This window comes from Ahaetulla prasina, chromosome 4, assembly GCF_028640845.1.
Source record: "Ahaetulla prasina isolate Xishuangbanna chromosome 4, ASM2864084v1, whole genome shotgun sequence".
Taxonomy (NCBI): domain Eukaryota; kingdom Metazoa; phylum Chordata; class Lepidosauria; order Squamata; family Colubridae; genus Ahaetulla; species Ahaetulla prasina.
This window is the reverse complement of record NC_080542.1, coordinates 3,173,051-3,195,975: the sequence shown is the minus strand read 5'-3', so window position 1 is coordinate 3,195,975 and position 22,925 is coordinate 3,173,051. Positions and strand designations below refer to the sequence as shown.

The 22,925-nt window shown below is 47.4% G+C and overlaps 1 protein-coding gene across 1 annotated transcript in view; it reads right to left on the bottom strand.

The window, feature by feature from the left end:
• Positions 1–22,925, bottom strand: part of GUCY2D (guanylate cyclase 2D, retinal) — a 58,648-nt gene that overhangs the window by 15,872 nt on the left and 19,851 nt on the right. The window contains exons 7-13 of the mRNA XM_058179835.1: positions 22,153–22,233; positions 17,310–17,486; positions 14,838–14,994; positions 12,989–13,138; positions 12,706–12,854; positions 11,025–11,188; positions 6,370–6,562 (exon numbers count right to left, since the gene is read on the bottom strand). Of these exons, the coding sequence (XP_058035818.1) occupies positions 6,370–6,562; positions 11,025–11,188; positions 12,706–12,854; positions 12,989–13,138; positions 14,838–14,994; positions 17,310–17,486; positions 22,153–22,233 (1,071 nt within the window). The remainder of the gene's footprint in view (positions 1–6,369; positions 6,563–11,024; positions 11,189–12,705; positions 12,855–12,988; positions 13,139–14,837; positions 14,995–17,309; positions 17,487–22,152; positions 22,234–22,925) is intronic.

The following is a 22,925-nucleotide window of genomic DNA, read 5'->3' as shown; positions in this document are numbered from 1 at the left end:
TGGTCTTCTAGAGACAGCCGTTCATCCAGGAGGACGCCTAAGTTGCGGACCCTTTCCATCGGGGCCAATGACTCGCCACCGATGGTCAGCCGCGGATTTAGCTGACTGTATCGGGATGCCGGCACCCACAGCCACTCTGTCTTGGAGGGATTGAGCTTGAGCCTATTTCTCCCCATCCAGACCCGTACGGCCTCCAGGCACCGGGACAGCACTTTGATAACCGTTGGGGTGGTCCGGTGTAGAAAAGTACAGCTGGGTGTCATCCGCATACAGCTGGTACTTCACACCGAAACCACTGATGATCTCACCCAGCGGCTTCATGTAGATGTTAAACAGAAGGGGCGAGAGGATCGAACCCTGGCGCCACCCACAAGTGAGGCGCCTGGGGCCGACCTCTGCCCCCGTCAACACCGACTGCGACCGGTCGGAGAGATAGGAGGAGAACCACCGATAAACGGTGCCTCCCACTCCCAATCCTCCAACCGCGCAGCAGGATACCATGGTCGATGGTATCGAAAGCCGCTGAGAGGTCTAATAGGACCAGGGCAGAGGAGCAACCCCTGTCCCTGGCCCTCCAGAGATCATCCACCAACGCGACCAAAGCCGCTCCGTGCTGTAACCGGGCCGAAACCGGACTGGAACGGGTCTAGATAGACAGTTTCATCCAGGTGCAAGGGAAATTGATATGCCACCATACTCTCTACAACCTTCGCTGAGCGGGTTGGAGACCGGACGATAATTACCTAAAACAGCCGGGTCCAAGGACGGCTTCTTAAGGAGGGCCTCACCACCGCCTCTTTCAAGGCGGCCGGAAGACACCTCCACCAAAGAAGCAGTCGAATCGCCTGAGCCAGCCTCGTGTCACCTCTCGAGTGGCCAGCACCAGCCAAGAGGGCACGGGTCCAGTAAACACGTGGTGGCATTCAACCTACCCAACAACCTGTCCATGTCCTCGGAGCCACAGGGTCAAACTCATCCCACACAATGTCACCAAGACCACCCTCGTGCATCTCGCCGCATCACTGCAATCTTGGTCCAGACCATCCCGAGCTGAACGATTTTATCGTATAGATAACGTTAAACTCCTCAGCACGTCCCTGCAACGGGTCATCCCGCTCCCCTGGTGTAGGAGGGAGCGAGTCACCCAAACAGGGCGGCTGGGCGGTTATCTGCCGATGCAATGAGGGAGGAGGCGAGCTACGCCGCTTCCTCAATGCCACTAGGTAAGTCCTAGTATAGGACTTCACTAGTGTCCGATCAGCTTCCGAACGGCTAGACCTCCAGAGACTCTCCAGGCGTCTTCTTCGGGGCTTCACTCCTCTCAGCTCCTCGGAGAACCAAGGAGCCGGTTGGGACCTGCGCCGGGTCAGAGGCCGCAAAGGCACGACACGGTCCAAGGCCCCGCGCGGCCTGTTCCCAGGCCGCAACAAGTTCCTCAGTCGAGCCGTGAGCCAGACCTCAGGAAATGGCCCAAGCTCCGTCCGGAACCCATCCGGGTCCATCAGGCGCCTGGGACGGAACCAACGTGTCGGCTCCGTCTCCCTGCGGTGGTGAATGGCGGTCAGAAAGTCCAGGCGAAGAAGAGAGTGATCTGACCATGACAAAGGTTCAATGACTAATTCCTTTAAGTCCAGATCTCTCAACCACTGACCAGAGAGAAAAATCAGGTCCAGGGTGCCACCCCCAATGTGAGTAGGGCCATCAACTACTTGGGTCATGTCCAAGGCCGTCATGGAAGCCATGAACTCCCGAGCTGCCGTCGATGACGAGCCGGAGGATGGCAAGTTAAAGTCCCCCATGACTAAAAGTCTGGGGGTCTCAACTGCCACCCCAGCCAGCACCTCCAGGAGCTCGGGCAGGGCAGCTGTCACGCAGCAAGGAGCCAGGTACGTGATCAGCATACCCATCTGACACCTATGACCCCATCTCACAAAGAGGGATTCGCACCCGGCAATCTGAGGTACAGTGGTCTCCCTCGGCTCTAGACTCTCTCTAATCACAACCGCCACCCCCCCACCCCTACCCTGGGCCCTCGGCTGATGGAATGCACGGAAACCCGGCGGGCACAACTCAACCAGGGGCACGCCCCCTTCAGTGCCCAACCAGGTCTCCGTAATGCCCATAAGGTCCGCGGAACCCCCCTGTATAAGGTCACAAACGAGGGGGGCTTTGTTCACCACGGACCGGGCATTGCACAACATCAGCCGGAGGCCCAAGCTCTGAGGATCCTGACCATCCGGGGAACGGGTGAAGTCCAAGGGGTCGGAGCGCGTGATCGCTTTCAAACATCGAGCACGCGCTCCCGAAACTTGGTATGACCCCTCGCTTCCGCCATACCTGCCTCTCCCACTTACCGTGTCGATAGAACCACCCTCACAAATAGGAACACGCTCTCCCCCCATAACCTCTGGACCTAATAAAGAAAAACCGCCGCGAGCATGTGCAGGAACTGGCCCCCTACCCGACGGGTTACCCCCATTACCCGCCCTTACCCTCCCACCCCTTAAAAATTCCCTTTCTAAAAAACCCCATAAACCCTTCTTTTTAGCATGCCACCTCTGTGGGTCCCAAGACCCGTCATAGAGGCCGGCCCTCGATAATGTGGTGGGCCATTCCTGCGAGGCGGGGGCACCTCGCAGGCGCAAGAGTTCCTGTGGCGAATAACGCATAGAATCAACCATCAGCTGACTATGTCCCATTTGGCAGCCGAGATGTTATACTGGGATGTCATTCTGGAGTCCGGTAACGGATGGAAAAAAGAGATGGAAAAAAGAGACAGGCAGTTCGTCCTAAAGAGACTAATCAGACTAATCTTATCGCATTCTTTGACAAGATGACAAAATTAGTAGACCAGAGGAATACTGTCGATATAATTTACTTGGACTTCAGTAAAGCATTTGATAAAGTAGACCATAACCTACTACTAGATAAAGTAGAAAAATGTGGGTTAGACAGCACCACCACCAGATGGATTCGTAACTGGCTAACCAACCGCACTCAACGTGTAGCCCTCAACGGAACTACATCCACATGGAGGGAAGTATGCAGTGGAGTACCCCAAGGCTCTGTTTTAGGCCCAGTACTCTTCAACATCTTCATCAATGACTTGGACGAGGGGATAGATGGGGAACTCATCAAATTTGCAGATGACACCAAGCTGGCAGGAATAGCCAACACTCCAGAAGATAGGCTCAAGTTACAGAAAGATCTTGACAGACTTGAACATTGGGCGCTATCTAACAAAATGAAATTCAACAGTGAAAAAAGTAAGGTTCTACATTTAGGCCAAAAAAACAAAATGCACCAGTACCGTATATGTGGTACCTTGCTCAATAGTAGTACCTGTGAGAGGAATCTTGGAGTCCTAGTGGATAACCATTTAGATATGAGCAGCAGTGTGCAGCAGCTGTTAAAAAAGCCAACACAGTTCTGGGCTGCATAAACAAAGGGATAGAATCAAGATCACGTGAAGTGTTAGTACCACTTTATAATGCCTTGGTAAGGCCACACTTGGAATATTGCATCCAATTTTGGTCGCCACGATGTAAAAAAGATGTTGAGACTCTAGAAAGAGTGCAGAGAAGAGCAACAAAGAGGATTAGGGGACTGGAGGATAAAACATATGAAGAACGGTTGCAGGAACTGGGTATGTCTAGTTTAACAAAAAGAAGGACTAGGGGAGACATGATAGCTGTGTTCCAATATCTCAGGGGCTGCCCCAAAGAAGAGGGAGTCGGGCTGTTCTCCAAAGCACCTGAGGGTAGAACAAGAAGCAATGGGTGGAAACTGATCAAAGAAAGAAGCAACTTAGAACTAAGGAGAAATTTCCTGACAGTTAGAACAATTAATAAGTGGAACGACTTGCCTGCGGAAGTTGTGAATGCTCCAACACTGGAAATTTTTAAGAAAATGTTGGATAACCATCTGACTGAGATGGTGTAGGGTTTCCTGCCTGGGCAGGGGGTTGGACTAGAAGGCCTCCAAGGTCCCTTCCAACTCTGATGTTATGTTATGTTAAAAATGATCAAAATGGTAAAGTGGCACTACAGACCATTTTTTCCCATCTAGCTCCCCAGGCCTACATCTTCGCTTCCAAGATTTATCAACTCACGGAAAAGCGAATAGCCAGAGAATATGATCCTTGTTTGATGACACCAAGCATAAGGGCCATCCGGTACTCTGTTCCCCGCCCATCCCTGCCTCCACCAAGCTGTCACATTGCAATGAACGAGGCGATACATTCAATTTTCCAGCTACTAAGATTGTTGGACGAGCAGGGACAAAAACAGCCAGGGATGCGATTGAAACCTGAAAAACGGGCCCCTCGTCAGTCAACATGTGTGTTGATTTACCACCAGCCTATCAAGTATTTAGGAGGCGAGGGCTTGGCAGCACAAGAAAACGACAGCCAACGACTTAATAACCAGCCATCAACACCCTAATCGACAACTAAGGAGCAGAGGTGGTATTCAGACAGTTTGTTCTGGTTCAGGCGAACTGGTAGCGGAGATCACGGGTGGGCCTGCCCACTTGCCCAGGCTCTATACCCATGATGGCGAACCTATGGCAAACAAGTAGCATGCATAACCATATCAGTGGGCACGTGAACTCAGCTCCGCTTTTTCGGGCTTTCTGGGCCCACCAGAAGTAGGGAAACAGGTTGTTTCCTGTCTCTGGAGAGCCTCGGGGTGGTGGTGGTAGGGAAAGCCCATTTTTCTCTTCTCACCTGGCTCCAGAGCTTCTCTAGGAGTCAGTGGGGGGAATGGCCACCCCCACCCGGAGGTCCTCTGGAGGCCGAAAATAGCCCATTTGCCAGGAGTAGGGGGAGAGGGGGGCTTATGTGCACATGCGCGGGGATAAGGCACATAGAATTATGAGTGTGGGCACCCGCGTATGCAACCCACCCACTCCTGACATGCGATGGCAAAAAGTTTAGCCATCCATCACTGCTCTATGCCAGGGGTAGTCAACCTTTTTATACCTACCGCCCACTTTTGTATCTCTGTTAGTAGTAAAATTTTGTAACCACCCACCGGTTGCACAGTAATGCGCCGTGTATCGTCGTCTGCGCATGCCTCTCGCGCATCGTGAATTGGGTTTGGGGGCGGGGCGCCGGCTACCAGCTCTGCTTGTCTGTTACATCTGGGTGGTGTGGGGGGAGATGCGCGAGCTATTCTGGGACGAGGCTCTTTTGTTAGCGGTCGCACTATAGCGCCGTTTAGTTTCACTTACATAACATTTATTATTTATTTATTTATTTTATTTTATTAAATTTCTATACCGCCCTTCTCCCAAAGGACTCAGGGCGGTGTACAGCCAGAATAAAAACACAGAATATATACAATTAAAAGAATTTAAAATGAACTATTACTATATGGCCGATAATTAAAACATTTAAAATTTAAAATATTATTAAAACCCCAATTTAAAATCAACTATTTATGCCAGTCCTGCTTGAATGAATAAATATGTTTTAATCTCACGACGAAAGGTCCGAAGATCAGGCACTTGACGCCTGGGGGGAGTTCGTTCCAGATGTTGGTGCTCCCACAGAAAAGGCCCTACTCCTGGGGGCCGCCAGCCGACATTGTTTGGCGGACGGCACCCTGAGAAGGCTCTCTCTGTGAGAGCGTACGGGTCAATGGGAGGCATAAGGTAACAGCAGGCGGTCTCGTAAGTACCCGGGTCCTAAGCCATGGAGCGCTTTAAAGGTGGTAACCAGGATCTTGAAGCGCACCCAAAAGACTACAGGAAGCCAGTGCAGACTACGGAGCAGTGGTGTTACGTGGGAGCCACGAGCGACTCCCATTCCCAACATGAACTAAACTTATGCGCGGGTGATACAAATAGTATATTTTCAGAAATTTAAGTTGTCACGGGGAATTTTATGAAAACCTAATGAATTTTTTTTAAAAAGTCAATTAAATTAAAAAAAAAGGAAAGTGCTTCAGTATCGGACAAAACCCCTACCTCCCACCATGAAAGCTGGAACGCCCACTGGTGGGCGGTAGGGACCAGGTTGACAACCACTGCTCTATGCCATCCTATTTAGGCACGGTTTTGAGGCCGGGCGCATGCACGGAAGACACGTGCACGAGCGGCAAACCGGTAGCAGCAAAATGTGGAAATACACCGCTGCTAAGAAGCCACACCCGACACCGTATAAATACCATGCACAGAATACCGCTGAGCACACAATTTGTCAGAAAGAAGTTCCCTGAAGATGCGCTCCTGCATGCGTCGGAAAGCTCAAAAGACAAAAGCAACCGACCCAGATTGGATCCCGCAACATTATCCCGGGACACGTAGATCCGCCTTCATTCGTAAACGATGTTCTGCCCATAACAAAGATGGCTCATCTGCCTTCACCTTATACACGTCGTGGGAGCCGATGATGGCATCGAAGAGGGTGTAGAGATCGTTGAGCAAGTCTACCACCTCAATGGGGTCACTCATGGCTGAGATGGTGGTGAAGCCCACGATGTCGCTGAAATATAAGGTCACCTCTTCGAAATATTCGGGTTCCACTGGCGCCCCCGTCTTCAGGGCCTCGGCCACAGAACTGGAAAGATTGCAAGCCAAAAAAGTCAGTTTGAGGCGGCGGATCTGTTTTGAAAATGCCAAATAAATGTGAGGCGATTGCTTGATTAGAGGAATTCTTAATTGATTGCATCTTCCAATAGATCAATGTTGTTAAGTTAAGTAGTTAAGTTAAGTGATAAGTTAAAAGATAAGTTAAAAGTTAAATTAAAAGTTAAGTTACAAATTAAGTTAAAGGTTCAGTTAAAAATTACGTTAAAAGTTCAGTTAAGTTAAAAATTAAGTTAAAAGTTCAGTTAAAAGTTCAGTTAAAAGTTCAGTTAAGTTAAAAATTAAGTTAAAAGTTCGGTTAAGTTAAAAGTTCAGTTAAAAGTTCAGTTAAAAGTTCAGTTAAGTTAAAAGTTCAGTTAAGTTCAAAATTAAGTTAAAAGTTCAGTTAAAAGTTCAGTTAAAAGTTCAGTTAAGTTAAAAGTTCAGTTAAGTTCAAAATTCAGTTAAAAGTTCAGTTAAAAGTTCAGTTCAGTTAAAAAGTATGTTAAAAGTTCAGTTAAAAATTCAGTTAAGTTAAAAATTCAGTTAAAAGTTCGGTTAAGTTAAAAGTTCAGTTAAAAGTTCAGTTAAAAGTTCAGTTAAGTTAAAAGTTCAGTTCAGTTAAAAGTTCAGTTAAAAGTTCAGTTAAAAGTTCAGTTAAAAGTTCAGTTAAGTTAAAAATTAAGTTAAAAGTTCGGTTAAGTTAAAAGTTCAGTTAAAAGTTCAGTTAAAAGTTCAGTTAAGTTCAAAATTAAGTTAAAAGTTCAGTTAAAAGTTCAGTTAAAAATTCAGTTGTTAAAAATTAAGTTAAAAGTTCGGTTAAGTTAAAAGTTCAGTTAAAAGTTCAGTTAAAAGTTCAGTTAAGTTAAAAGTTCAGTTAAGTTCAAAATTAAGTTAAAAGTTCAGTTAAAAGTTCACTTGAAAGTTCAGTTAAAAGTTCAGTTAAAAGTTCAGTTAAGTTAGTAGGAGTTCAAGGTCTGAATAACAAAATAACAAAAAAAGAGAGACCTTGGAGGTCTTCTAATCCAATCCCTTGTTGAAGCAGGAGACCCCATATCATTTCAGACTAGTGATTGTCCAATCTCTTCTTAAAAACCTCAGGTGTTGCAGCACCCACAACTTCTGGAGGCCTGTGGGTCTCTGGGGGCTAAAATGGGCTGAATGTGGGGTCCCACGCCTCGTTCTCACCCTCCATAGCCCCCTGCAGACTCTGTCAGCTGAAAAAGAGCCAAAAACGAGTCAAAAAATGGGCCGAAAATGAGTCGAAAAATGGGCCAAAACGAGTCGAAAAATGGGTCAAAGACAAGTCAAAAAATGGACCAAAAACAAGTTGAAAAATGGACCAAAAACGAGTCAAAAAATGGGCCAAAAACAAATCGAAAAATGGGTCAAAAATAAGTTGAAAAATGGGCCAAAAACAGGTCGAAAAATTGGTCAAAAACAAGTTGAAAAATGGACCAAAAACGAGTCAAAAAATGGGCCAAAAATGAGTTGAAAAATGGACCAAAAACAAGTCGAAAAATGAGTCAAAAATAAGTTGAAAAATGGGCCAAAAACAGGTCGAAAAATGGGCCAAAAACAAGTTGAAAAATGGACCAAAAACGAGTCAAAAAATGGGCCAAAAATGAGTTGAAAAATGGGCCAAAAACAAGTCGAAAAATGGGTCAAAAACAAGTCGAAAAATGTGCCAAAAACAATAATAATAATAATAATAATATTTTAATTTGTATACCGCCCTTCTCCCGAAGGACTCAGGGCGGTGAACAGCCAAAATAAAATACAAAAGAAACAATACATACAATACTAAAAAACAACCCTTAAAAAACTTATTCAAATGGCCAAATTTAAAATGTAATAACGCCCTATAAAATTGACAGAAATTTCAAGCCCATAAAATCAAATTAAAAGTTTTAAAAATCAAGCCAGTCCAGCAAGGCGGAATAAATAGGTTTTAAGTTCGCGGCGAAAGGTCCTAAGGTCAGGTAGTTGTCGAAGCCCGAGGGGAAGTTCATTCCACAGGGTAGGAGCCCCCACAGAGAAGGCCCTCCCCCTGGGGGCCGCCAGTCGACATTGTTTGGCTGACGGCACCCTGAGGAGTCCCTCTCTGTGAGAACGCACCGGTTGCTGGGAGATAGAGGACGGCAGTAGACGGTCCCGTAGGTATCCCGGTCCTAAGCCATGGAGCGCTTTAAAGGTAGTAACCAATACCTTGAAGCGCACCCGGAAAACGACAGGTAGCCAGTGCAGTCTGCGCAGGATAGGTGTTACATCTAAGAGAGTGCCGTGGCGCTTCAGCTACCCCAATACCTGGATGAAGATGTCTATCTAGACCCGTTCCAGTCCGGCTTCCGACGCGGATACAGCACGGAGACAGCTTTGGTCGCATTGGTGGATGATCTCTGGAGGGCCAGGGACAGGGGTTATTCCTCTGCCCTGGTCCTATTAGATCTCTCGGCGGCGTTCGATACCATCGACCATGGTATCTTGCTGCGCCGGCTGGGGGGATTGGGAGTGGGAGGCACCGTATATCGGTGGTTCTCCTCCTATCTCTCCGACCGGACGCAGACGGTGTTGACGGGGGGGCAGAGGTCGACCGCGAGGGGCCTCACTTGTGGGGTCCCGCAGGGGTCGATTCTCTCGCCCCTGCTGTTCAACATCTACATGAAGCCGTTGGGTGAGATCATCAGTGGTTTCGGGGTGAGATACCAGCAGTACGCTGATGATACTCAGCTGTACTTCTCCACCCCGGGCCACCCCAATGAAGTTGTTGAAGTGCTGTCCTGGTGTTTGGAAGCCGTACGGGTCTGGATGGGGAGAAACAGGCTCAAGCTTAATCCCTCCAAGACGGAGTGGCTGTGGATGCCGGCATCCCGATTCAGTCAGCTGCAGCCGCAGCTGGCTGTCGGAGGCGAGTTATTGGCCCCAAAGGACAGGGTGCGCAACTTAGGCGTCCTCCTGGACGATCGGCTGTCGTTTGAAGATCATTTGACGGCCGTCTCCAGGAGGGCCTTCTAGCAGGTTCGCCTGGTCCGGCAGTTGCGCCCCTTCCTTGATCGGGATGCCTTATGCACAGTCACTCATGCCCTCGTTACCTCTCGCTTGGATTACTGTAATGCTCTCTACATGGGGCTCCCCTTGAGGTGCACTCGGAGGCTTCAGTTAGTCCAGAATGCAGCTGCGCGGGTGATAGAGGGAGCTACGCGTAGCTCCCATGTAACACCGCTCCTGCGCAGACTGCACTGGCTGCCTGTGGCCTTTCGAGTGCACTTTAAGGTGTTGGTTACGACCTTTAAAGCGCTCCATGGCTTAGGACCTGGGTACTTACGGGACCGCCTGCTGTTACCACATGCCTCCCACCGACCCGTACGCTCCCATAGAGAGGGACTTCTCAGGGTGCCGTCCGCCAAACAATGTCGGCTGGCGGCCCCCAGGGGAAGGGCCTTCTCTGTGGGGGCTCCCACTCTCTGGAATGAGCTTCCGCCGGGTTTACGTCAAATACCTGACCTTCGGACATTCCGTCGCGAACTGAAGACACATCTTTTTATTCGCGCGGGTCTGGCTTAATTGGATTTTAAAAGTGTATTTTACCAATTTTAAATGGGGTTTTAATTGACGATAATTTTTAACATCAGGCTAATTTTGAATAAGTTTTTTAAGGGTATTTAAATTGTGTATATTTGTATTGTGGGTTTTATTTTGCCTGTACACCGCCCTGAGTCCTTCGGGAGAAGGGCGGTATAAAAATCAAATAAAATAAATAAATAAATAAATAAAATACATGGGAGCTTCGAACTGCTCCCTCAATAACCCGCGCAGCCGCATTCTGCACTAACTAACAAGTCGAAAAATGGACCAAAACCATGTTGAAAAATGGGCCAAAAACAAGTCGAAAAATGGACCAAAACCATGTTGAAAAATGGGCCAAAAACTAGTCGAAAAATGGGTCAAAAAAAAAGTCGAAAAATGGGTCAAAAAACAAGTAAAAAAATAGACCAAAACCAAATTGAAAAATGGGCCCAAAAAACGGGCCGGAAAAACGGGCTGAAAACAGCCCCCAAAATGGCCAGCCGAGTGCTGCAGGAGGCCATGGAGGGTGGAAACATGGTGCAGGGGGGGGGCGCACGCAGACTCTCCATGCCCCGTTTTGGCCGGCAGGTTGCTGCACGAGGCATACGTCCCCCCCACCTCCCACCCCCCGCCAGCCCGCTGAGGAGAACTACAATGCTGATCCAGCCCTCAAAGAAATCTAGCCTGACCCCCCTGCCGTGGCATCTCTCGACCCCTCTCTACTTTAATCTGGGAATTCCTCCCCTGAGCAAAGGGTTTGGCTGAGTGACTTCAACGGAGCCTGGGCAATTCTGGGTGCCTGGAATTCCGTAGGAATTTCTCGGGGGAATTCCCGCGATCCGGATTTGGTCTCCGCCCTCCCGGCTGAAGTTTCGAGAGTGACTCACGGGGGCAGCATCTGTGTTAACAACCTGTCGGTCTTCTGTTTCTCCACTTCCAGCTCTTCGGTCCTTTCCCGGATCAGGTCTTCCAAATTGCTGGAATATTGTTCCAGCATACGTAACATGGAGTCGATGATGTTGGTCTTCCTTCCTTTGTTGATGCTTTTAAACTGCGGGAGAAGAAGGGAAAGAGGTCTAGAAGCCGACCCGGTTTTTATATCTCAATATTCAATTATGCACGTACCGTATTTTTAATAGATTAAAAGCAGATTAGATAACAACAATATCTAATAACAAGAGGTGGAAGGGACCTTGGAGGTCTTCTAGTCCAACCCCCAGCTCAAGCAGGAGAATCTAGACCATTTCAGACAAATGGCTGTCCAGTCTCTTCTTGAAAACCTCCCATGTTGGAGCACCCACAAATTCTGGTGGCAAGCTGTTCCACAGGTTAATTGTCCTCGCTGTCAGGAAACTTCTCCTTATTTCTAAGTTGGTTCTCTATTTGATGAGTTTGCATCCGTTGCTTCTTATCCTGCCTTCTGGTACTTTGGAGAACAGGTAGACCTCCTTCTTCTCTGGGGCAGCCCCTCAAATATTGGAAGACTGCTGTCATGTCAGCCCTAGCCCTCCTTTTCATTAAAGTAGACAAGTAGATGATCATGTAGAAGAGAGAGAGAGAGAGAGAGAGAGAGATGATAGATAGATAGATAGATAGATAGATAGATAGATAGATAGATAGATAGATAGATAGATAGATAGATAGATAGATAGATAGATAGATAGATAGATAGATAGGACAGATAAAAGATAGATAGATAGATAGATAGATAGATAGATAGATAGATAGATAGATAGATAGATAGATAGATAGAAGATAAATAGATAGATAGATAGATAGATAGATAGATAGATAGATAGATAGATAGACAGATAGATAAAAGATAGATAGATAGATAGATAGATAGATAGATAGATAGATAGATAGATAGATAGATAGGTAGGTAGGTAGATAGATAGATAGATAGATAGATAGATAGATAGATAGATAGATAGATAGATAGATAGATAGATAGATAGATAGATAAAAGATAGATAGATTGATAGATAGATAGATAGATAGATAGATAGATAGATAGATAGATAGATAGATAGATAGATAGGACAGATAGATAAAAGATAGATAGATAGATAGATAGATAGATAGATAGATAGATAGATAGATAGATAGATAGATAGATAGATAGATAAAAGATAGATAGATTGATAGATAGATAGATAGATAGATAGATAGATAGATAGATAGATAGATAGATAGATAGATAGGACAGATAGATAAAAGATAGATAGATAGATAGATAGATAGATAGATAGATAGATAGATAGATAGATAGATAGATAGATAGATAGATAGATAGATAGGACAGATAGATAAAAGATAAATAGATAGATAGATAGATAGATAGATAGATAGATAGATAGATAGATAGATAGATAGATAGATAGATAGATAGATAGATAGATAGATAGATAGATAGGACAATCATTTGTCCGGAATGGTATAGGGTCTCCTGCCTGAGCCGGGGGGGTGGGGGGTCAGACTAGAAGACCTCTAAGGTCCCTTCCAAACCTTGTTAGTCTGTATTCTGACTCCTTCCGCTTCCAGCCACCAATCCTGGGCTCACGTCACCTGATCAAAGACTTTATTGATATTGGGTCTCCTCTCCGGTTTTTCGCTCCAGCATTGCTGCATCAGCTGGATACACTCCAGCGGCGCTTGGTCGATGGAGACAGACGGGCGGCAAAGGGGAGGAGGTTTCTCCACCTTCTTGATGATCTCTACTCGGACAAAGACAAAATGTCTCACGTTGGCTCCCCTGCTGGTCTTCTGACTTCCAACCCCTGAACCCTGGCAAGGAGAGGACCACCCACCACTGCCCTTCTCTTCATCGCTCCCCGCTCCCCTTAGGTACCTTCAGGGCTCATATCCAGCATGCAATAAGGCGCATCACGGCAAATGACTTCTTGAATGATGATGGAAATACTGTAAATATCTCCCCTGAAGCTGCCTTTCCGTCCCAGCGCTGGATTCCTCAACATTTCTGGGGCGGTCCAGAAAAGGTCTGGTGGAATAAATTGGGGGTTGGACTAGATGATCTCCCAGGACCCTCCCGACTGTTCCATTCATTCTATTCTAAATGCAAACTGTCCCGCCACAGCGTATATAACTTTATATACTGTTGCTGCCCTCTAGCCCCATCTAGTGGCCGGAGAGACAAATATGCCCCAAGTATATTGTTTGAAGCTGATCTCACCCATTTTACCCATCGACCCTCACTCTCAAACCAAGTGGTCCCTGGGAAGCCAGACTCCATTTTCCTTTAGCATTTGGAGAAGGCAGGAGCACAAGGAGCATCCATCTTAATCTGTGGCACATGGTCATCCAAGGACAAAAGCGTTACGGTCCGTCGGCAGCCTACAGAGCTGGCAACAGAATTGGACAGCGATGAGGCTGAGGTGAGGCCAGGGCCATCGGGGAGTGAGGTACGGACTCTGGAGCCTCCAGAGGCTGACAGTAGTGAGGCAGAGGAACAGGAGGAGCCTGTTCCTATTGCACGCATGAGAAGAGCTGCCAGAAGGCAAGAGCAGCTCAAGCACAAAGGACAACTCGGGAGTAAGGCCAGGATATGATTGGCCCCTCCCATAAGGCTTAGAAGACCAGCAAGAATGTTTGGGCTTTGCTGGAAAACAACGTTGTAGCTGCATCTTCTGCTTCATCCTCTGCTGCATCTACGCCTTTGTTTTTGTGGCTTCTGGACGTTTGCCAGGAAGGGCCTTTGGCAGTTTGCCTAATTGGACTAAGGTTTGTGAGATAAGTGAGGAATTTGTGTTGGGAGGCGTTTGTTTTACTTTTGAGTTGAACGAAGACGCTGGGAATGAAGTACTTCCCAGCTGTTCGAATATAGTTTGTTTTTCCACGGACTGAGTTTCTTACGACCTACTTGGGCCTGGGTCACAACAAAAAGCACATCCGATACACAGAGCATCGCTGGTGAGATTTAAATTGTGTTCAACAGTACTCAATATTGCCTATCTTGTATTTGGTTCTCATTGTACGCATCTCCTGTTTTCTCCAGTTTCCCCATATCCTGTTCTTTCAATAAAGCATCCAGATCTACGCACACCGTCTGTTTTATTGGAAGATAGGTGGGTTTAGCTGCATGTCGAGCTGCACACAGACTAACACGTAGCGGGGACAGAACACAAACCATCACAGAAGCAGTTGAACCAGCCAACCAAATTTTGGATCACGCGGCCGCGGGGGGATGCCGTAAACCCGTGATGGCGAACCTACGGCACGCGTGCCGCAGGTGGCACACGAGCTCAAAAGCAGGCCTTCCAGTCCCACCGGAAGTCAGCAAACGGGCAGTTTCCGGTTTCCGGAGGGGGGTGGGGATGGCTGTTTTCACCCTCCCCGGGCTCCCAGAAAGGCTCTGGAGCCAGGGGAGAGCAAAAAATGGGCCTACTGGGCCCACCGTACCATTGCGCGCCAAAAGAAGGGGGAATGTGAGGAGCCGCGCAAGGTGCATAGAATTATGGGTGTGGGCACGCACATGCGCGACTCCCTCCACTTTTGGCACGCAATGGCAAAAAAGTTAGCCATCCCTTCCGCAAACCATCGCAGGTTTGAAAAACGGTCTTGAGTGATATTTTTGCAACATTGAACGCTCGCTAAACAAGCTGTCGTTAAGTCGATATATCCCAGAGACATTTGATCAGCCCATCTAATTCCCTTCTCCTTGCCATTTTTCCTCTACTGACCCTCGGGCTTCATCGCTTCTCGGGCCACATTCTGAGCTTCCAACAACTCGTTGTATCCGTGATCCGTGATTTTCAGGACGAAACGTCCGTCCACCAGGCAATTCCGAGACTTCAGCCGGCCGTGCGGGAATTCCTGATGGTGCAGATACTTCATTCCCTGGCGGAAAAAAAGAAGAGGTTGAGTGGCTCTTGGGCACGTCGCAATGAAGGGAGTCCTCGTTCAGCGACCCCAGTCAGCGTCGGCCATTTGAGTCCTGAAGCGAAGTGAAAGCACGATTCTACGTACTGTATGATCTTTTAGCTTTTGTTGTGGTCCGTCAGCAGCCTACAGACCTGGCAACGGAGTCGGACAGCGATGAGGCTGAGGTGAGGCCAGGGCCATTGGGAAGTGAGGTGCGGACTCCAGAGACTCCAGAGACTGATAGTAGTGAGGCAGAGGAACAAGAGGAGCCTGTTCCTAATGCACTCATGAGAAGAGCTGCCAGAAGGCAAGAGCAGCTCAAGCAGAGAGGACGACTCGGGAGTAGGGCCAAGAGATGATTGGCCCCTCCCATAAGACTTAAAAGACCAGCAACGGCGTTTCAGCTTTGCTGGAAAACAACGTTGTAGCTGCGTCTTCTGCTCTGTCTTCTCCCAGTCTTTGTTTTTGTGACTTCTGGATGTTTGCCAGGAAGGGCCTTTGGCAGTTTGCCTAATTGGACTAAGGTTTGTTAGATAACTGAGGAATTTGTGTTGGGAGGCATTTGTTTTACTTTGAGTTGAACGACGCTGGGAATGAAGTAATTCCCAGCTTTTCGAATAAAATTTGTTTTTCCACGGACTAAGTTTATTACAACCTACTTGGGCCTGGGTCACAACAGCTTTCCTTTTGCATTTCACAGCCCTGAAGGCCGTCACTACAGCTGGTCCTCGACTTACGACCAAAAGGAAGCCCCAAATTTACGTCGATCAGGGGAACATCTGCTAAGCGAGTTTTGCCCCATTTTACGACCTTTCTCACCACGGTTGTTAAATGAATCACTGCCAATGTTAAGTGAGCAAGACGGCTGTTAAGTGAATCTGGCTTCCCCATTGTCCAAAGGTCGCAAAAAGGGGATCGTGTGACACACTGTGACTGTCATAAACGTGAATCAGTTGCCAAGACTCTGAACTTTGATCACGTGGGCACAAGGAGGCTGCAATGGTCATAAATGTGAAAGCCGGTCATAAGTCCCTTTTTTCAGTGTCATCGTAACTTGGAACGGTCGCTAAATGAACTGTTGCAAGGCAAGGACTGCCTGTACGAGGACTGGTTGTAAAGTTACTTCATCATCACCATTGTAACAATGAAGAGTCGCTGAACGAGGCAGTCGCTAAACGAGGACTACCTCAGGGAGATCTATGGAATTATATGAGGAAGCTACACCATAAGCCAAAGTCTTAATCACAAAATAGCACAGCCAAAGCTCCCAAAAGTCTGTTTTTGTCTGTCACGAAGCCCAATGGCAGCTCCACCCCCTTTTATACCCTGTGGGGTGTGGCTCCGTGACTCAGCACTCCCTGGGCCGGCCCCTTCCTTGCTTTTGCTGTGCACGCTTCACTCGGCGTCACTGCCTTGCATCAAGCCACGATTGATTCTCCTCAACTGGCTCTTGGAGCTCTGCCAGGGAGGAGGAGGAGGGGTCGGGGAAAAGAGGCCGTGTGAGCTCCTCCTCCTCAACCTGGCCTGCCTCTGGGACCTGGAGCGGAGCCAGAGAGGAAGGTCCCGCAGAGGGAAGCCCTGTCGGCTCTTCCCCGTGACTCTCTGAGTTACTCTGAGCTCAGGGGCTCAGGGGCTGCAACAGACACAACACCAACCCTTTTCTCAACGTCAGTGAAGAATCCTCATCCCACCCACATTTTTCTCCTAAACTGGATCTCAAAATAGTGTTGTGGCTCAACAACTGCCGCCGGCCCCTCCAGCAGCCAAATCAGAGGAGGAGGAGGAGGTGCGGGAGTCAGGGCAACCTGAGAGCTCCGAGGGGGAAGAGGGAATGGAGTTGGCAGAGAGAAAGAGACAGAGGCGGGGCCTGGACCTGGACCTGGACCTGGGCTGTCCGTCAGCCCTCAGATGGAGAGTCAACAGCTCCTAAGTCTGGAGGTGGCTGATGAAGAAGAGTAGGAACAGGTGGGTCCAGTGCCTGATGCGTAGATGAGCAGAAGGCAGAGGAGAGGAGAACAATGGAAATCTATGAGCTGGTCTTCGGGACAGAAGAGCCACCGCTGCTTAGGAAGATCTGGGAACCCTAGATCTGGGGATAAAAGGCAAGGGGCGGAGATGAATAGGTGTGGCAGACAACTATTCCTCTCCTGGCCGGACGGACATGTTAACCTGCGGTGACAGAGAAATTTTTTGCCGCTCCTAAAAAAGGAATCTTTTGAGTTCACTTCAGAGGGTTTGTCGTGTTTGGGGAGCCGGATCAGAAGAAATAACTAGAGCTGTTTCCTGGGCACCTTGATAAGGTCCAGCAGCAAGGACGACTTGAACATCCAGTCCAGCTTCATGTCCTCGTTACGGAGAAGATCCTCGAGACTCCCTCGCGCGCAGTGCTCCGAGACAATAGCCAGGATGCCGCTGTCATGGAAGAAGCCGACGAAAGGGTTGATGTTTTCGTGTCTCAGGTCCCGCAGCTGAATGTGGGGGGAAACAAAAGAGAAGACATTGTTCATTCTGTCTAAAGACCTTCGGTCACGTCCTTGTCCCTACCAGCTTCTAATGACCATTGTAGAAGACCTTCTTCTCTGTCTTACGGCCTTTTCCCTACCAGCTTCTAAGGACCTTTGTAGAAGACCTTCTTCTCTGTCTTATGGCCTTGCCTCTACACACTTCTAATGACCTTTGTAGAAGACCTTCTCTCTTAAGGCCTTGTCTCTACAGACTTCTAATGGCCTTGGTAGAAGACCTTCTCTGTCTTATGGCCTTGTCTCTACACACTTCTAATGGCCTTTGTAGAAGACCTTCTCTGTCTTATGGCCTTGTCTCTATACACTTCTAATGGCCTTTGTAGAAGACCTTTTCTCTTAAGGCCTTGTCTTTACACACTTCTAATGGCCTTTGTAGAAGACCTTCTCTCTTAAGGACTTGTCTCTACACACTTCTAATGGCCTTTGTAGAAGACCTTCTTCTCTGTCTTATGGCCTTGTCTCTACATACTCCTAATGACCTTTGTAGAAGACGTTCTCTCTTAAGGCCTTGTCTCTACACACTTCTAATGGCCTTTGTAGAAGACCTTCTCTCTTAAACCCTTGTCTCTCTACACACTTCTAAGGACCTTTGTAGAAGACCTTCTGTCTTAAGGCCTTGTCTCTACACACTTCTTCCAGAGCAAAATTTTTTATTTTCCATAATAATTCCAACAATTTGACCAGTGTACAATACAATCACTTATCCAACAATCGATCCTATACTCAAATTATACTCCATCAGGGCTGCTCGACCGCCACTCCCTCCCTTAATCCTTTCTACCCTTCTCATCCTTCTTCGACTTTCCCCACCATCCTTCTCCTCGCTTTCCTACTTCCCCACCTCTTTCCCACTTCTCACTACCATCCTTTCTAACCCTCTATCTTCTCCTCTTTTTTCTCCTCCTATCCTTTCTTCTCCCTCCCTTCTTTCCTACCTACCTACCTGCCTACCTACTTTCTTCCTTCTTTACTCCTCTTTCCTTACCCTTTCCCTTCGGGAGTGGTTACCGAGCAGTCCCGACTTTACACCATTCCAACTTGTTTAATTCTACCATTATTCCTGTACAATGGCAATCAATCAATTTATAATCTTCCCCTCCCCCCCCCCCCGCCATTAAGATGTTCTCTCTTAAGGCCTTCTCTCTACACACTTCTAATGGCCTTTGTAGAAGACCTTCTCTCTTAAGCCCTTGTCTCTCTACACACTCCTAATGACCTTTGTAGAAGACGTTCTCTCTTAAGGCCTTGTCTCTACACACTTCTAATGACCTTTGTAGAAGACTTTCTCTGTCTTACGGTCCTTTCTCAACATGCTTCTACCTATCATTGTAGAAGACCTTCTTCTCTGCCTTAAGGTCTTGTCCCTACTTGTTTCAAATTACCCTTGTAGGAGACCCTGCTTACCTGCTTCTAATGACCATTGTCCTAGCAACCTATTTTTAATCTCAGGTCTGTACAACTCAACCTTAGTCTGTGACTAAAAGAGACTTAAGGCTTCCTTGATGACACTGAGGTTCAAGTAGTCTTTCCCCACTTACTACAACTCTGTCCAAGAAGCCAAGAAAGGCACACAGAGTTACATCTAACCAGTTACCTTCGTTGTTCTTCAACTATAGACAGGAACCTAGCTAACCTGAAGCACCTGCTTGCATAGTTGAAAATAGACTTGTACGGAAGAGGTATCTTGACCCTTTAACAATTGTTAATCTATTAAAGTTAGAAGGCACCTTGGAGGTCATCTAGTCCAACCCACCCGCCCACACAGGAGATCCTACACCATTTCTGACAGATGGCAATCCAGTCTCTTCTTGAAAGCTTCCAGGGATGAAGCTCCCACAACTTCAAGGTGCTGGTTACCACCTTTAAAGCGCTCCATGGCTTAGGACCGGGTTATTTACCGGACCGCCTTCTGCCACCGTTTGCCTCCCACCGACTCATGCGCTCCCATAGGGAGGGCCTCCTCAGGGTGCCGTCAGCCAAACAATGTCGGCTGGCGACCCCCAGGGGGAGAGCCTTCTCTGTGGGGGCCCCTACCCTCTGGAACGAACTTCCCCCAGGACTTCGTCAACTTCCTGATCTCCGGACCTTCCGCCACGAGCTGAAGACGTATTTATTCTTCCGCGCAGGACTGGCATAGAATTAGTTTTAATATTTGTAATTTTAAATGGGTTTTATGGTTTATGTATTTTAATTCAGGGGCCAAATTTAATATGTTTTTTAGTACTGTTTTTATTTATATTGTATTTATTGATTGTTGATTTTATCTGGCTGTGCACCACCCTGAGTCCTTCGGGAGAAGGGCAGTATAAAAATTAAATTATTATTATTATTATTATTATTATTATTATTATTATTATTATTATTATTATTATTATTATTATTTCTGAAGGCAGCTTCTGTTCCATTGGTTGATGGTTCTCACTGCCAGAAAATTCCTCCTTATTTCCAGGTTGAATCTCTCCTGGATCAGTTTCCATTCATTATTCCTTGTCTGGCCTTCGGGTGCTTTGGAAAATAGCTTGACCCCCTTCCTCCTCTCTGGGGCAACCCCTCAAATATTGGAAGACCGCTATCCTGTCTCCCTTGGTCCTTCTCTTCACTAGACTAGCCAGGCCCAGTTCCTGCAACTGTTTGTCGTATGTTTTAGCCTCTGGTCTCTCATCCTCTTGGTTGCTCTTCTCTGCACTCTTTCTAGAGTCTCGATATCTTTTTTTGTAGTGTGATGACCAAAACTGCATGCAGAACTCTAGGTGTGGTCTTACTAAGGCTTTATGTAGTGGTATTAGTACCTCCCTTGATTTTGATTGTATCCCTCTGTTAATGCAGCTTAGGATTGCATTGGCTTTTTTGGCTGCCGCCACACACTGCTGGCTCCTATTTAATCAGTTATCCGCCAAGACTCCACTATCTAAACTTTTCTGTCTCTTGGGCCTCTGGAATGCAGCCCCTCCCTCTCAGGAATCCAGACTACATTCCACCCCAGTTCAGGAGCAGCCTTAAGACGGAAAAAATCTTGGTGGCCTCATCAGCGCTTCTCTCATAAGAGGACAGAGTGAAATTCTCCTGGTTCAGACCAGTTCGGCTGAACTGGTAGCGATGACGGCCGGTGGTTCGCTGAACCGGTAGCGATGGCAGCTCGAGGCTCCGCCCACCCACCTGGTCGTCGTTACTAACACTAAACCTAACACTAACTTGTTTATTACCCTCTGCGCATGGGTAGCGTGTGCACTTCTGAACCGGTAGGGAAGGTAAGTAGATTTCACCCCTGGGAGGGAGGCTACCAAGGGATGACGGTTGAGTTTCTGTTGACCCAAGGATGGTGAGGAGAAGGCCCCAACTTAGTTGTGGAGCAAACCCCCCCAAAACGGGGTAATTCTGCACCCCTTAACTGACTGCTCAAAATCTGGGACTCCCCGCAGCGAAACACCGCTGAAAAGCAGTGGAGTGTAGGGAAGGACAGGCAGATCCTGAAGGCGGAGTCAAGAGGGTAATTAGCCTGGAATCATTACATTCCCATAAGCGGTTCAAGCCCTCTTGAATTCTATTAATTCTTATCTAGGGCCAAATTAGTGCTGACTGTTAGCTGATTAAATCCTTGTGCATATACCCCTCGCACGTATGTGCTAGTCGTTCCTGACTCTAGGGGGCAGTGCTCATCCCCGTTTCAAAGCCAAAGAGCCAGCATTGTCCGAAGACGTCTCCGTGGTCATGTGGCCGGCATGACTCAACGCCAAAGGCCCACCGAACGCTGAGGGATAGGGTAGCATTCTTCAATGGGTCAAGGTCGGATGGCGTTCACGTCTGCAGGAAGAGTGGCAAGACGTTACTCGAATGAACTGGAAGAACGTGGGACCGTGTGATCATCCGAGGGGTCAGGGGGGTGGGACTATTGGGGTTTGTATAACTGGGGAAACGAATCCGGAACTTCAGTTTTGGGAATTGCACTCATCGTGTGCCAGTCTCCTCATGCTAGTAAAGGACTCTGAGAAAAAGAAAGAATGCTTCTGAGTCTTTTTTCTGAACGCAGAAGAGGTATTTCTGGACAGTCAGCAGGTCTGGTCCAATGCCAGCTCCTTCTCGCCCCCCGTGGTAATCTTCTTCCGCAGGTCTCTGGCTGTAAATCATCTCAGAAATTGCAATGTCCATTGAAAGCCCGCGCTCTAACATTCCTGTTGAATTCAAACCATCAATCTCCCCTCCCCTTGATCTCATGTCAGACGACACTCTTAAAGGGCCCTCTCTACTTAACCTGAATCCATGAGCTAGGTACGTTACACATAAAACCCCACTGCAATCTAACTACTGAATATAAAGTGTACAAAAGGATGGGAGGATTGGAGTGGAGGCTGACATTGTCACTAAATGAAGCGTCGTAAGTCGAAGATTACCCGTAGGGGGATTGGCTCAAGAAGCCACTTCGACACATCAACCAGGAATGATCATCTCTCGCATCCGTCCCCATCACTGCCCCCCTAACCCTGACCCTCTTAATGGTAGAGACTCTCCCCCTTGAGCAGGGGGCTGGACTAGAAGACCTCCAAGGTCCCTTCCACCTCTTGTACTCGGTTGTGGGTTCTACCCATTTTTGAAGGAACGCTCTTCAGAAACTCACCTGGCAAAAAACTTTTTCGGTGCTTGGTTTGACTTCAATGTACTTTGTTCCGGGGAATCTTTTCAGCCACACCCAGTCACCCTGAAGGTGGGGGAGGGGGAGACAAAGAAGGAGAGACTTGGTGACCCTCAACCATCTCTTGACCCGCTCAAAAGAAGCCGGAAGGAAAGAGACACCCGCCCCCGTTTCATAGAGACATTAGATACATACATTAGATGACAGACAGACAGACAGATAGACAGATGAAAGAGAGAGGAGGAGAGATGATAGATCGATGAGAGAGAGAGAGAGATGAGAGAGAGATGACAGATAGATAGATAGATAGATAGATAGATAGATAGATAGATAGATAGATAGATAGATAGATAAGATAGATGATAAAGATAGATAGATAGACAGACAGACAGACAGACAGACAGACAGATGGATAGATATAGATGGTAGGTAGGTAGGTACACAGATAGATAGATAGATAGATAGATAGATAGATAGATAGATAGATAGATAGATAGATAGATAGATAGATAGATAGATAGACAGACAGACAGACAGACAGACAGACAGACAGACAGACAAACAGACCGACAGACAGATGGCTATATATAGATGGTAACAGACAGACAGACAGACAGATAGATAGATTAGATGATAAAGATAGATAGATAAGAGATGATAAAGATAGATGATAAAGATAGATAGATAGATAGATAGATAGATAGATAGATAGATAGATAGATAGATAGATAGATAGATAGATAGATGATAAAGATAGA